The sequence below is a fragment of the Otolemur garnettii genome, unplaced genomic scaffold, assembly GCF_000181295.1.
Source record: "Otolemur garnettii isolate 467f Iridium unplaced genomic scaffold, OtoGar3 scaffold00014, whole genome shotgun sequence".
Classification (NCBI taxonomy): Eukaryota; Metazoa; Chordata; class Mammalia; order Primates; family Galagidae; genus Otolemur; species Otolemur garnettii.
Window position 1 is genome coordinate 24,774,372 of NW_003852409.1, and position 14,973 is coordinate 24,789,344.

The following is a 14,973-nucleotide window of genomic DNA, read 5'->3' on the forward strand; positions in this document are numbered from 1 at the left end:
GGGCCAGGGTTGGGGGGGCCCTTGGCTCCCCATCTGTGAAGACAGAGTGATGACAACAATCTCCTTCCTTCACTGGGTCACTAGGAGGACCTAGGAAGGGATAGCTGCTGTGGGTGAAGGGATCGGTTTGGCAAGGTTTAGAAATCTGTGACTTGTCAGTTGGCCTCCTGCTAAGAGAATGACACTGTCGCCTCACCTGGGCCTGCTGGACATTCCTATTATTTCAATAAGCACCTGCTGGGCCCCTGCACTGTGCTGGAGGGGGTGCCCGAGGGGCCATGTGGATTCAGCACCTGCTTGGCCCTGAAAGAACTCACAGCAGGTGAGAGTAAACGCTGTGATCCCACAGGGAAGTATGGAACTTTCCAGGTTCTCTGAAGTATACAGAGGAAGCTGCTCATTCTTTGGGGGGATTGCTGTGGGAACATTTGAGCTGGACTTCAGAAGCTTATTTGCCACAGTGGGAGACCCTTTTAGGCAGAGGGGCAGCCAGGAGAGGGTGGGGGCACAGACCCCCTGCAGCCTTCCTGAAGGCAGCAGACAGATACCAACTGCCCTGGGAGCAAGGGGAAGATGTGGGGCTCCGGGCTACTGCAGCGCCTACTCGAAGGTGTCTAGTCCCCATATGGGTTTTAGGATGGAAGGAACTCAGTGATAAGGGCCTTGCTGAGGGCTGCTTTCAGTCAGCTCTGCCCTCCCAGGCTGACAGGAAAGGAAAGGGATGGAACAGAGGGCTGGTGAAGCCCTGGAGAGAGAGAGGTGATGGGATCTGAGCTAGGGAGAGTGAACAGAGGCCTTGGGGGAAGAATGGGTGATGTTGAGGAGGCTTGTTTCAGGATGGGGGGTCCTGTCTCCAGGGGGCCCTGCCCTGTCCGTGGAGGGGTCTGCAAGGGCCAGGGCTTGCTAACAACTGGGCTGACTACAGCATTTGCTGCACATCCCATTCTAGCCAGGCCTGTGGGGACAGCGTGCCTGCCTGTAACAGCAGAAGAGCTGAGCATGTGTCCCTGGGGGGCTGGATGGAAGACAGCAGGGAAGGTCAGCAGGGCGAGACCAAGGAAGTGGTCCAGGATCCCCCAAAGGGGTGAGCCTGGCACAGCAGAAAAGGGAGGTCCCAGTTCTGAGCATCCGAAGAGGCTCCCCTCCCACTCCACCATGTCATGTTTGGATGAACATCCCCAAACTGGGCTTGGGCTCAGCCTGGCCTTCTTACCCATTCCTCTCACTCTCCCGGAGTGTCCAGCTCTGCGGGAGCTCGGCCAGGGGACTAACGTGAGGGCTGGTGTGGCTGGACTGTGTGTTTGTGCGTATGTGTGTGCAGACGTAGGAGGGAGGGACGGCAGGGCTGGGGGAGAGGCTGGGGTGCATCCTGAGGGCGCTTCTGAGGAGTGGGCTTATCCCACAGCAAAGCGCAGGGGACTGTTGGCTCACATGGTGCTCCCTGGCTGTTTCCTGTCCTCTAGGAGGAAGGGACCATCTGCTGCTGCTGTCACTTGAATTGTACCCTATAAAATGAGTGGCTGATTACCAAAGCGGGTAGAGGCAGTGGGACTTCCTATTAGGGACTTAGGAGTGGGGGACGAGTCTCTCATCACTCACCCAGATAATGGGGCACCCTCTGCTTTCTCTCTGTGCAACAGCTACAGTATTGGGGGCAGGGGAGGCCCAACTTGTCACTACCACCCTCATAAAATGGTAGCCTGATTTCCCTAATAGTCACTGCTGAGGCTCTGTGTCCTGCGGGGGTCTGAGGCTTGTTTGGGGTCATGCCTGCAGCGCAAAGGACTCCTCCTAGGACAGAGGACACTGTATAGCAGTCTGGATGGAGCAGCCAGACTCCAGATGATAGGATGGGGTGGGAGAAGATCTTCCCCACCATGACAGCTAATGTTTCTACATCACCCCAAACAGTATGGCTGGAATTCAACCTCTTGATATATACACATGTTTTAAAGTCCAGCATGCTTGGTGGGTTTTAGACCTGAAAACTGCACTCTATTTTGCCAAGTGAATACTTTCTGAAGACCAACTTGAAGACATGGTGTAAAGTCGGAGCTTTGTTTAAAAGAGTCGTTGCTGCTCCCAGCTGGCGAGTGTCCCCAGACACATTCATTCAGTTGGGTCTTTGGCTGGGAAGTCCATTTGTTCTGCCAAAAGGGACGGGAGGAGAAGCCTGGGGACTTCACACTTTGTTTCTTACTGTGGACCAGTTATGAACACAGATTGCTCTGGCCCATTCCAATAGCCTGTGACAGTGAGCAGGGCCCTGTCAGGGTGGCCCTGCTGGGGGTCTGTTTTTGAAGCTGGCTTCATGATCACCCAGGGACATGGAGTCGACAGACAGGCCGGACCGAGTCCTGACTATGTGACCTCCCAGGTCTTTCTGTCCACATCTGAAAACGAGAACAGTGTTGGGAGACTGCGAGGGGACTGGGGAATTGCAAAATGACACCTCTAAAATGCCCCCTTGTAGGAGGCACTCAAGACATGTCAGGAGGCTCATCCTGCCCTTTCTGCCTTCCAGGCCACCTGTCCTGCCTTCTGCTTGGGAAAATGCAGTCATTACAAGTGGGCTTTGTTAGTGAACAGCCCAGGGGGCTCTGCAGGGCTCAGCTCCAGGGCCCCTCTCAACCAGGGAAGGGCAGTTGCAGGCCAAGGGCAGAGGCTGGCAGCCACACAAGTTTACCCCTTGAGGGACTAGGCTTCTGGCAGGAAGGAGGTTTGGGCAAGGATTAGCAGAGGGACCTGCCCTAAATAGCTGGCCGACAGTTGGAGAAATCCTTCTCTTTGTGTTGGGGGTGGGCTGCGGTGGGGTAAACGAATTCAAGTGATTCCCCTGGACACACTTTTAAACCCTTAGTATGTGCCAAGCTCTGTGTTGGGCTTTGAGTCAACGCTTCCTCAGTCTGTGTGAAGGGGACTTGGATCAAGTGACAGAACAGGAGGTTAGAAGGAGGGAAGAAGCAGACAGACATGAACTTGTCTGAGGCACGATTCTGCCTTCCACAACCCTCCCCCTTGTCCGGCATCGAGAGCATTTCTGAGTCCTACTGTGTGCCAGGCACTGTGTGGGGGCCTCAAAGACTTTCATTCTTGTCACTGGGAGCATGAAGACCAGCTCTTCCTAGGACCCTCAGAATCCTTCAAAGGGGACCCTTGGGGAAAGGGGTCACATTAACCCCCAAATCCAACCATGCTGTGGAGAGCTTGACTTTGGGGGATCCTGCCATCAGTGGGCTCTGCCTTGCCTGTGGCCATTTCCAAACCCAGATTCAGCTGCCTCTGAGGCTTCTACACACAGATGGAGATAAGGAAGAGGTCTCATGGAAGGGAGAGTGTGGGCTCCCCTCTGCCTGACACCAGGTCTAAGCCCTGAGTGTTGGGTATCCTCACTCCTGCTTGCTGCTATTCTCATCCAGGTCCTATTTCCTCCCCTCTGAAGACCTCTCCCCTCACCTGGGGCCCTCAGGGACCCCTGGCAGTGCTTGCTATAGACTGGCTGGCCACAGGGCCCGCACTCTATATATACAGGGGTCCACTGAGACCATCTGGTCAGGAAGGCAGAAGAACATGAGATTCCCGCTTTGTGGTCATAGGCAAATGAAATCAAACAAAATGATCTCTGAGGCTCCTTCCAGCTCTTAGGCTCTGGGAGTCTTTCTTAGTTACTTCTTAATTAATGAGTTCTTACTTAAAACAAACCAAACATTGCAGCAACAGGCAAGCTAATGACATAAGTGAGGCTAGTCTGTTAACTACATCCATGTAGCACATGATTGGGATAGAGGTTCTTGGACACCTGTGTGGCATTTCCACTCCCTTCTCACAGAAAGGGTAAGAGGAAATAGACATGATGCACTCGGGGGCTCTAACCAGTAGGTGCTCGGCTTCCTCTGCACAGTCCCAGCTTGGCGTTGCTCACACTCCATGCCCCAAACACAGCAGATTTGCCCCAGTTGGTGCTTCCTGCCCAGAATAGAAGGTGCCATCTGTCACGGTTTAGATGTCACATGTCCACTGATGGCTCCAAAACAGGGTGGATCACCCAGAGGCGCTGGGAGGAGGGCAGGTGAGAACCAGGAGGCCTGGCCAGGCACAGCTCAGCAGAGAACATGGAGTCAGTTAACAGGAGTCTCAGCCGGAGTCTCAGCAGCCAGCTGCTCCCCGTATACCCAGTGCTCTCTCCAGCCCCGAAGGTGCTCTCCACTTTTAGGAGGACACAGTGGCTCTCAGGACAGAGTATGTCTGGGATAGGACAGCTTACTGGTGTAGTTTGTGCGGGGTGCAGGGTTGCTCCCTGTCAGCTGAGTCAAGGTAGAATGCCCCGGGGCGGTGCTGCTGTGGGCGGAATGGCCCCCTGAGTGGCCAGCCCGGCCACACACCAGGCGTTTCTCATCGAGCAGAGACAGGTGGTATTCGCACAGGTCGATCAGCGAGGCCACCTGCTCGTGCAGTGGCATCATCTTGAACTTCCTCTGAGCCAGGAAAAAGAAAGCCTCCACGAACGCCTGCAGACACATCCCTGTGAACAAGGAGACCAGTGTGACAGATGTGCATGAGTGGCCCTGCGTGCCGCCCTGGGGAGCCCCGACCCCAGCCACCAGGCCGCTAGCAAGAACCAGCCTCACTCCTCCCCTCCATCTCCATCTGGAAACTCCTATCAGGACTCATTCACACAGCACCTGCCACGCCCAGGCATTGCCGGGCAGGCCTTTTACAGCCATGTGCAGGTTCAGCCCTCAAACCTCCCCCTGGAGCAATTCAACTAACCCTTCTCTGTTCCAGAGAAGTGGAACAGAAAGTGGTGGGGGCATTTAAACACAGCCCAAAGCCTTACCCCTCAGCACCATGATGAAATGTCCCCATTAAAATCCAGCTCCCCAACTTTTACAAGGAGGGAACAAAGTCATTAAGGTAAACCCAATCTCAGTGAGGTTTTTATCATAATAGAGGTGTTGGTCACGTGGATGTGTGCCTTTGTCAGAGCTCAGGTTAGACTTTAGGGTTCATGCATTTTGCTGAATGTAAAGTTTACCTTGAAAAATAAAATAAACCCAATCCCTTCTCTTTGGTCAAAATTCTCTTCTGGTTCATATGCCTAGCAGTCCACACGATGCCCCTGGAATTCCCCATTCTGCTCTGCCTCCTAAGCTCCTGCTCATCTTTGGGATCTGAGCTCAGAATCCCGAGTTCAGTAAAACCCTCCCTGATCCCCAGATTAGAGCAGCCCCGGGTGTGGGCTTCTTGCACTTTCTTTGCAGAGCCTGCTGCAGCTGGCTCAGTGGCTGTGTGGTCTCTGTAGGCCTTGCTGGACTGGCAGGTCCTGCTCCTCACAGCCCACGGGGCCAGGTATCCAGCAGGTGCTCAGTGCAGACATGGTTAACACGTGAGTGAGTGAATGAATGAACGAATGGGTTGATGCTAGCTCCTTTATAGGCTTTGCCATTAATCCTAGCACTACTGTTATGAGGTCAATATTATTATGTCCCACCTTACAGGTAAGGAGACTGACACTCAGAGAGATTGAGGAACTTCCCTAAGGCCACACAACCAGAGAATAATAGCCTGGAAATTCAAACTCTGACTACCAAGTATTTTTTTTTTTTTGAGACAGAGCCTCAAGCTGTCCCCCTGGGTAGAGTGCTGTGGCATTACAGCTCACAGCAACCTCCAACTCCTGGGCTCAAGCGAGTCTCCTGCCTCCGCCTCCCAAGTAGCTGGGACCACAGGCGCCCGCCACAACACCCGGCTATTTTTTTTTTTTTTTTTTGGTTGCAGCCATCATTGTTGTTTTGGCGGGTCTGGGCTGGGGATTCGAACCCACCACCTTAGGTGTACATGGCTGGCGCCTTAGCCGGTTGAGCTATAGGCGCCGAGCCAGACTACCAAGTATTTTAACTAAGTTGTGCCGCCTGAAATGTTCTGAGTCTTCCCGATGTCCAAGTGAAAATGAACACTGGAATATAAACCTCTGGGACTCCCTGGGATCCTTGGGGAAGGTGACACTAAGACCAGACTAAAGGCCACATGGCATTTTATTATATTTATTTATTTATTAAGAGACAGGGTCTCGCTGTGTTGCCCAGTGTGGAGTGTAGTGGCTATTCCCAGGTGCAATCCCACTACTGATCAGCACAGGAGTTTTGACCTGCTCTCTTTCCGACCTGGGCTGGTTCACCCTTCAGGCAACCTGGTGGCCCCCTACTCCCTGGAGGTCTCCATATTGATGCCAAACTTAGTGCGGACACCTAATCAGCATAGCGTACTACAGCCCAGAACTCCTGGACTCAATCGATCCTCCTGTCTCAGCCTCCCGAGTAGCTGGAACTATAGGCACGTGCCACCATGTCTGGCATTTTAGATGGGGTTGGCTCCGACTCTGCTAATCCACACCTCCCCTTCACCTGCTCCTGGAAACACAGACAGAAGCCTGGCTTAAGTGTGCAGACACAGGGTTATGTATAGACCCTGGGGTCCTAAAGCTCTATTTGCCTGGGGAACTTGAGCCGAGCAAAGAAGTTGTTTTGTGTTTCCTTCCAAGTCCATCAAAGCTTTCTAGGTCAGCGTCTCTTGACTCAAGATGTCCTGTAAGTCCCCTGTTCTGTTTAATCCTGACAGGAGGAGTTGATAAGGAGCCAGTAACCCTGGTACAAAACATTTTTATGTAAACAGAGGCCCTGTGTGGACAAAGACCCAGGGAAGTGGGGGCTGCAGTCTAACTTAGAAGACAGACGTTTTCTAATCATGGAGCCTGGGCCAGGGCTGTTAGGGTACATGTGTGTGCACGTGTGTGCTCATCGGGTGTGTGTGTGTGTGTGTCTGTGTGTGGTGGTGGTTGGGTGGGAGGCAGATACACAGAGCAGAACAGGCCAGAGAAGCCCAGTCCCAAACCGTGTGGTCTACAGACTGCTCCGAGTGTGGTCTGCTGGTGGTGCCAAGCCCTGGATCTGCATCCCTGGTACCTGACAAGATAAGGAGCTTGGGCCAGAATGTAAATCACCCTCCCCATCAATCACGTTGTTTAGTTCTGTTGACACTGCTCTGCAGCAAGTCTTTCTCTATAAAGGAAGTGGCCTGCATGTTGTTTACATTCTGGCTCAAGCCTCTCGTCCAGAACTGTAATAAACAGTTTGTGAGCTGCAACTTTGAGTAGTGCTGAGCTCCACAGCCCTCCCCGCCATGCTCTGGTGCTCTGCTCGCCAGTTACCAGCAGCTTGTTAAAACTCGGGTTCTGGGGTGGGGCCCACGACACTGCACTTCTAACATGCTTCCTGCTGGTGCTGATGCCACACTTGGAGAAGCAAGGATCTCGCAATTCACCGCACCTTTTTACTCAACAAATATCCATTTTGTTCCCCTAGTGGAAGGCAGAATGTGATTACAGACAAGAGAGCACAGAAAAAATACAATGAGGACTATTTGGGGGAGAAAAAGCATGGCGAAATCATCTGGAGGAAGACGTCTAAAATGAGACGCAGGACTTAAGTGTGTTATGCCTGCATTTCTTTTTGCTTGCCTGCGTTTTCTGGTTTTCCATAGTAAACATGTATTTACATTTAAGTTTAAAAATATGCAATGGGAAATTCTAGCGCATGGACAGAGGTGATGTGGGCCTGCAGCTTTTAATTTTGGACCTTCACTATTATCTGAATTTGAGGCCAGGTACATGTATTACTTTGGAAAAAAGCAAACTTTCTGTATATATGTTCTACTTTGATAAAATATTTAAATATATCTGTGTGTATATATATATATACACACACACATGTAAAGGGAAAAGAGAAGAGGAAGAGAAAGGGAGTTCACTATCCCAGGCACTCTGATCCTCTCTGTGACTTTCATTGTGCAGAAGAGAAAACTGAGGCCCAGAGAGATAAAACAATTTGCCCTAAAAGCCGGCACAGTGGCTCACACCTGTAATCCCAGCACTTGGGAGGCTGAGGTAGGTGGATGGCCAGGGCACCCTCAAACTGCATCCCTTACTTTAAGAAAAAAAATGAAGCAAAAAGAAAAAAATCCCAAACCCAAACACTTCTCTGGCCAGGGGTGAGGCAGAGAGCCCCATACACTTTGTTAGACCTGCTGAGCGAACCCGAGCGAGTCTGGGCTGGGAAGAGGGGTGCCCCGCACTGAACATGGTGAGCACATGGGCTGTTCTAAGGGGCTGCCCAGGTACGTTTGACAAGAGACTTGTTTTGACCCTATTTCATCAATGTGGCCCAGGAAGTGGTGGCCTGACCCAGGTCAATATTCACTGAGCTTCAGAAAACTTAATCATTTTAAGGCTTTGCAGTGTTGGGAGGAGGAGGAGAATGGGAGGGAGCCAGCATGCTCAAGATTGTCCAAGCTGTGCTCCGGGCTCAGGGCTGCTGCCCCCCATCCCCACTACCCCCATGAGACAAGCTCAGGTTCTGGCAGCTCTCCCTGGCTATAGGTCTTCAGCCTTTTCTGCAGAACCACTTTTCTCCCTCCTTACTGTTATTCATTATAAAATATAATGAGAATATTAGCAGAAAGTATGAAAAAATATATACATAAATAAATAAGGCTGGATGCAGTGGCTCATGCCTGTAATCCTAGCACTCTGAGAGGCCAAGGTGGGAGGATCTCCTTAGCTCAGGAGTTCAAGACCAACCTGAGCAAGAGCAAGACCCCATCTCTACTAAAAATAGAAAAACTAGTCAAGTTTTGTAGTGGGCACTTATAATCCCAGCTACGTGGGAGACTGAGGGAAGAAAATTGCTTGAGCCTGAGAGTTTGAGGTTGCTGTGAGCTGTGATGCCACTGCACTCTACCTAGGACAATAGAGTGAGACCCTGTCTCAAAAAAAAAAAAAAGAAAACGTGGTAAAGTTCATGATCTCCCTCTAGCCCTCATGTGTCCTCACAGACTGACCTTCTGGCCCACTCTGTCCACAGGAAGATACCTTGTCACTTAGTCATGATAACACACACAAAACTTTATTTTGCTTAAAGTTACATCAAAGATTTTTGCACGTGGCCATGCAGCTTCTATAACTCCTGTTTTAATGGTTGCATAACAGTTCATCAAATTTTTCCTTCTACTTTGTTCCACCCACCCCTCCCTGCTGAACACTAAGACTGTTTACATTTGTTCGTTATTATTGAGATAATAAACCCTTGGTTTATTATTGTCTTTATTACTGATTTATTTATTCCCTTACAATAAAATCCTCGGAATCTAGGTTGTGTTTTAATGTGAGGGAGGTTTGGTAATTAAGTTCATATTAAAAATATTTAAGCCTGTGGAGTACCCAATGGACAGAGCATTTGAGAGAGGGCAAGTGACATTCATCAGTAAGAGAGGAGACATCAAGTCCCATTGAGGCCTCAGGAGGCTGTTGGTCGCCAATTAAACAAGCAAAAGTACAAAGTAGTGATGACAGTGTTGTGGACTTTTGAAAAGCAATTTGGTAAAAGTTTTACGACCCATTCAAGTGTTTATATCATTGAACGGAGTGATCACAATCCTAGGAATTTACTCTTAACAAAATATTCCTTCCAAAGGATAACACAATGTACACAGTGAGATTATTCATTGCAAACTTATTTACAGTACAGCAGGGTAGGGGGGCAGTGCTAGACTTATAGGGTATTTTATATCCTTCTTTATCCTGTTTTTTTTTTTTTTTTTTTGGAGACAGAGTCTCACTATGTCACCCTTGGTAGAGTGCCATGGCATCATAGCTCATAGCAACCTCAAACTCTCAGGCTTAAGTGATTCTCTTGTCTCAGCCTCCCAAGTAGCTGGGACTACAGGCGCCTGCCACAACACATGGCTTTTTTGTTGTTGTTTGGCAGGTCTAGCCAGGTTCAAACCCACCAGCTCTGGTGTATGTGGCTGGCGCCCTAGCTGCTGAGCTACAGGCACTGAGCCCTTTCTTTATTCTTTTTTGTATTTTCCAAATAAGATAATGCATGCTCATTGTTGATGATAATTCAGAATACAGATATTATATATATATATACACACACACACACATATATACACATATATATTTTTTGATACAGAGTCTCACTCTGTTGTCCAGACTAGAGTGTCATGGCATCAGCCTAGCTCATAGCAACCTCAAACTCCTGGACTCAAGTGATCCTCCTGCCTTAGCCTCCTGAGTAGCTGAGGCTACAGGCACCTGCTAGAATGCCCAGGTAATTTTTTTCTATTTTTAGTAGAGACGGGGGTCGTGTTGTTGCTCAGGCTGGTCTCAAACTCCTGAGCTCAAGCCATCCTCCTGTCTTGGCCTCCCAGAGTGCTAGAATTATAGGTGTGAACCACTGTGCTTGGTCCAGATATTATTTTAAAAATAACTGCAGCCCAGCCTGTGAGCTCACTGGTTCTGGGAGCTGGCCTTGACCCTTCCCAGGTAGAGTTAATTGCCCTTCCTTGGTACTTCTGCTTGTTTCTCATCCGATATTGGGCTAAATCCCTGGGTATGTGTCTATCCCACGTGAGACTCTGTGCTCCTGGAGGCAGAGACCATGTCCTGTCCCAATCTTTCCTATGATCCCAGGCCCAGGTACGGCTTAGCACACAGCAGGAACCAGTACAATGAAGACCCATTTAATCCACTGGCTCAGACTGTAAACTTTCAACAATTTGTGACACAGGTGTCATTACTCCCATTTTACAGCTGAAGACCCTGAGGAAGGCTAAGGGGCAAAAGAAAAGGGCATCACATGGAAACTCTTAGAAGATTTGTAAACTTATGAAATCAAAATGGTCCAGACCAGAGACTTTCAAACTTTAGGATTCCCCTGAAGGCTTGCTGAAACACAGATTCAGGGCCCAGCCCCAGAACTGCTGATTCAGAGGTCTGAGGTGGCGCCTCAGAATTTGCATTTCTAACAAGATCACAAGTGATGCTGAGACTGTTGATTCAGGAACCCCACTTTGAGAACCCTTTCCCCCTCTTCTGTCACCTGCTGAGTAGTCTGTCCATATCTCACTCTGGAAGCCCATCTGCAAAACAGGGTCTGTTTACAAAAGGCCATGTCCCTAAGCGAAGAGAAGCTTGACTTTGGGCTAAAAACATCTACCTTTTTAAGACACTCTGATTGAGAGCAAACCCAACAGTTATTTTTAAAAGGCTAAGGGTGGAATTGTTCCAACTATGCATTAAGTCCTCTCTTAGTTTCTGAGAAACCAGCCAGCATCATTGCTGGCCCACTAAGTTGGAAGGCAAGCCCAGCCCTCCCCTAAGCCCTGCCCTTCCCTGTCTGCACAGGACAAACCTGAAAGATTCCAGAAGGCAGGCCATAGGGGGCCCTGGAGACCAGGCAGTACTTTGAATTTCACACTGAAGGAGATGGGTGGCCACTGCAGAGTTCTGAAGGACACAGCTCTGTGGCTGCTGTGTTGAGACCAAGTGTAGGAGCACACGTGAAAAAGGACAGGAGATGGCTTGAGGGGTACTGCAGACAGGGTGACACGGCCCAGTGTGGTAGTGATGGAGGTGGTGAGGGATGATCAGATTCTGATCCCGATGCCGTCCCAAGGTGATAAGAGACCTGCCCATAGGTCAGATGTGGGGGGAGGGCAAGTTGGGAATCTTAGGAAGGGAGGCCTCTGATACCAGGCCAAGGACATTGGCCTTCTCCTCAAGGCCAGTGGTTTTCAAACGTTTTGTGCATAAAGTAATCTGGGCACCTTGTCAGAACTGTAGGTTCCTACTCTCTCCCCCTGGAGATTCTGTCTGTTGGTAATGAGGTCCCAGAAACTGCATTTGTAATAGCAGCGTTGGGGCTTCTGCTCCAATGGGCGATCAGGAAACGTGGAATGAAGATTCCAACTTGCTGGTCCCTGAAAGAGGCAGTCTTTGAGAAATGTGGGCTAGCCTGGCTGTGGGTGATTAAGATCCTTTAGGGACACACAGAACAAACTTTCTCCTCCTCACGCCTTGGCTTGAGTCTTAATTGGCTTGGGGAGCTACAGGCTGCCACAGGCTGGGTGACTTAAACAAGAGGAATTTCCTCTCACAGTCCTGGAGGCTGGAATCCCAGGGTGGCAGCGTGGTCAGGTTCTGGTTAAGGCTCTGTCCCTGGCTTACAGACAGCACCTTCTTGCTGTGTCCTCACCCAGCACAGAGAGGGATCAAGCTCTTCTTAGGAGGACACTAACCCTAACAGATATGAAAGTTTTACCCTTATGACCTCATTTAACCATAACTACTTAGAGGACTCATCTCCAAATACAGCCACATCGAGGGATTAGGGTTTCAATATGCAAATTTTAGGGGGCACAATTCAATCCATAGCACCCCCAAACCCTCAGTTCTGCTGAGGTGCACTTAGCACTTGAGGACACTCTCCTAACACTCAAGTCCGTGAGATGGCCTGAGCTATTTAGAAAAGAGGTAAGAAACCCCAGACCCCTTCTCAACTCCTCCACCGGCTGCTTGGAAAACCCCTCACTGACCAGGAGATGGAAGGGTCTCTTTGGTCACATTGCTTTAATGACCTGTTCCGGGGAAAGTTATGAAAGTAAACAATACTATTTCGTATATTTCGTATTTATTGAGCCCTCATTCTGTGCAAGGCTCTAGGCTAAAGGCTGCCTGTACAGTATTTAACTTAATCATACAAAAACCTTATGAACCAGGTGTTATTGTTAATCCCATTTTACATTTCAAGAGACTTGCCAAAGTCACATGGCAGGTAGATGGCGGACCCCAAGGATCATTCTCTTAACTTCTTTATTCCATTTCTGCTTTGAGAATCTATAAAAAAGGCGGCCAAGTTGTAGTGTTAACCGCAGTCATTTAGAACCAAGAAACAATTCTGGCCTTGCAGGGAGTGCAGGACGGACGGAGCCTCATCTATCTCTGCTGGATTATCAACAGGAAGACACAGTCAGATCTGCTGGTCTTTGCAGACAGGCTTTCCCTACCTGCTTTGGACACCTGAAGATAAGCTCCAGTGTTTTTCAAAACTTCATTTGGGTTGACAGATGTCGCTGGAGAAAGCAGCCTTTGAAACATTCCAGTAGCCAGCCACACATTTCTCACCTGAGACTGTCACTTGGATTTGAGATGTGGCCCCCGACAGGCTATGGCCTCATTCTGTCAATCAGCTGGGTGATGGTGGCCCACTGGCTCATTTTGGCCCCAAGTCCTCTGCTCTCCCACTCCCAGGGAGGCAGTCTTATGCACAGGACTTAATAAAAGTGCTGGAAGCTGGTCTCCAATAATCTCCCCATCTATTCTGGGGCTTAAGGATGGAAGCAAGAATAATACCTTCTGTGCACATAGCACTTTCCAATTTACAAAGAATATCTGTTTTCTCATCTGATTCAAAGAGTAATGTTCAGAAGAGGTCATTATCACACATTTTCCTCGTTTACAGTAGAGGAACACAGCCCCAACGAGGCCAAGGTGCTTGCCAAGGTCGCCGTGTAAGTGGACGGGGCAGCATTTAAACCCATGCCTACCTGCCTCTCAAACCCGCGTTCTTTTTCCTACATGGAGCTTTCTTAACGTCTGACATTTATGTATTATTTTACAGTTTACAGAACACATTTACATATGTGATATAATTAAATCCAAATCATTGTCGACAGCCAGGGATATTAGCCTAGACTGAATATGAGATATATTGTTTTTTTTCTTCAAAAATACCTGAGCTTCTTAGCTAGTAATTCTATTTCAAGGGATTGGTATGATAGGATAGCTACTTGCCAAGGCCTTCTCTCTCCCCAACCTTTAAATCTCTTTCTTATTACTCACCTAAAATAGATGTTTCTGTCTCATAGTGAAATTCTAAATGTGTGAGTATACAAGTTTTCTGTTTGGAATCATTGGTAGGAAATAAAGCTGAATGATCTTCACTGGAATTAGCTTAGTGCTTCCTGTCTGCGCAGTGGAAACGGTCCCCAGAAGAGCTATCTGTGAAGCCTGTGCCAAATCCAAGGTGGTTAATCACAGAAATCGCAGCCTTCTCTCCATCCGTAGGGCCCCTTGCAGCCTGGCTGCCTTCATGCTGCTGCACGGTGTCCCCCAACATTACCACAGTACCTATAGGCTAGGACTGGGGTCTCAAAGGACTCCACAAATGGGAGTTCAAACCTGGGCATTTCCCACCAGATGGTAATTGGTTCTGTGAATAGTGACCGGGACTAAGATGAGCTGGTTCGGATCCCAGCTCTATCATTTACTAACTGTCAAGTCATTTCATGTCTCTGGGTCTCAGTTTCTTCATCTGTAAAGTGGGGCCATAATATGTGCCCTGAGTGGCTTTTATTAGGTGCCCTCTAGAAAAAGCCCAGTACAGTTTTTAGAATTAGCAGTACACGTACTTCCCACCATCTCCCACATGGCTTTCCGCCCTCTCACCTCACTTCCTAGAGTGCTATCCCAATGTTGTTTTCATTCTTTTTATTGCAGTTGGCTGATCACTTGTCTCCTCACTAGACTGAGCTGCATAGGCCAGGGAGCCAGTAGGTCCTGGCTCTGTAGTGGTCCTTGCCCCTGTACACTGTATGACTTTGAGCTGGTCCCTTCTCCAATGTGGGCCTCACTTTCTTTGTCTGTAAAATAAGGAGCCAGACTGTGTGATGCTCAGGTTTCCAGAAGTATTGGGAGTGACAGTGGTTGTTGAATGTCTTTAACTATTTGAAATAACTAAAATCATAAACCATATACAGTGAGAACTTTCTGCCTGTGAAGACTCCCACAGGGCACTTTCTATGTCCCATGGCCACTCTAAGAGGCTGATACTGCTAATATCACAGTGTGCGACTTGGCACCTGTAGCTCAGTGGCTAGGGCGCTGGCTACATACACCTGGGCTGGTGGGTTAAACCCACCCCAGCCCAGGCCTGCTAAACAACAATAGCAACTACAACAACACAAAAAAGCCAGGCATTGTAGAGGGCGCCTATAGTACCAGATGCTTGGGAGGCTGAGGCAAGAGAATTGCTTAAGCCCAAGAGTCTGAGGTTGCTGTGAGTTGTGAAGCTA

The 14,973-nt window shown here is 49.2% G+C and overlaps 1 protein-coding gene across 1 annotated transcript in view; it reads right to left on the reverse strand.

Moving 5' to 3' along the window:
* Window positions 1-4,227: 4,227 nt before the first annotated feature.
* The window catches only part of TTLL11 (tubulin tyrosine ligase like 11), a gene marked incomplete at its 5' end in the record, with an annotated part of 263,779 nt that continues 253,033 nt past the window's right edge, over window positions 4,228-14,973 (reverse strand). The window contains one exon of the mRNA XM_003785406.3: window positions 4,228-4,522. Coding sequence (XP_003785454.2) covers window positions 4,230-4,522 — 293 coding nt within the window. The remainder of the gene's footprint in view (window positions 4,523-14,973) is intronic.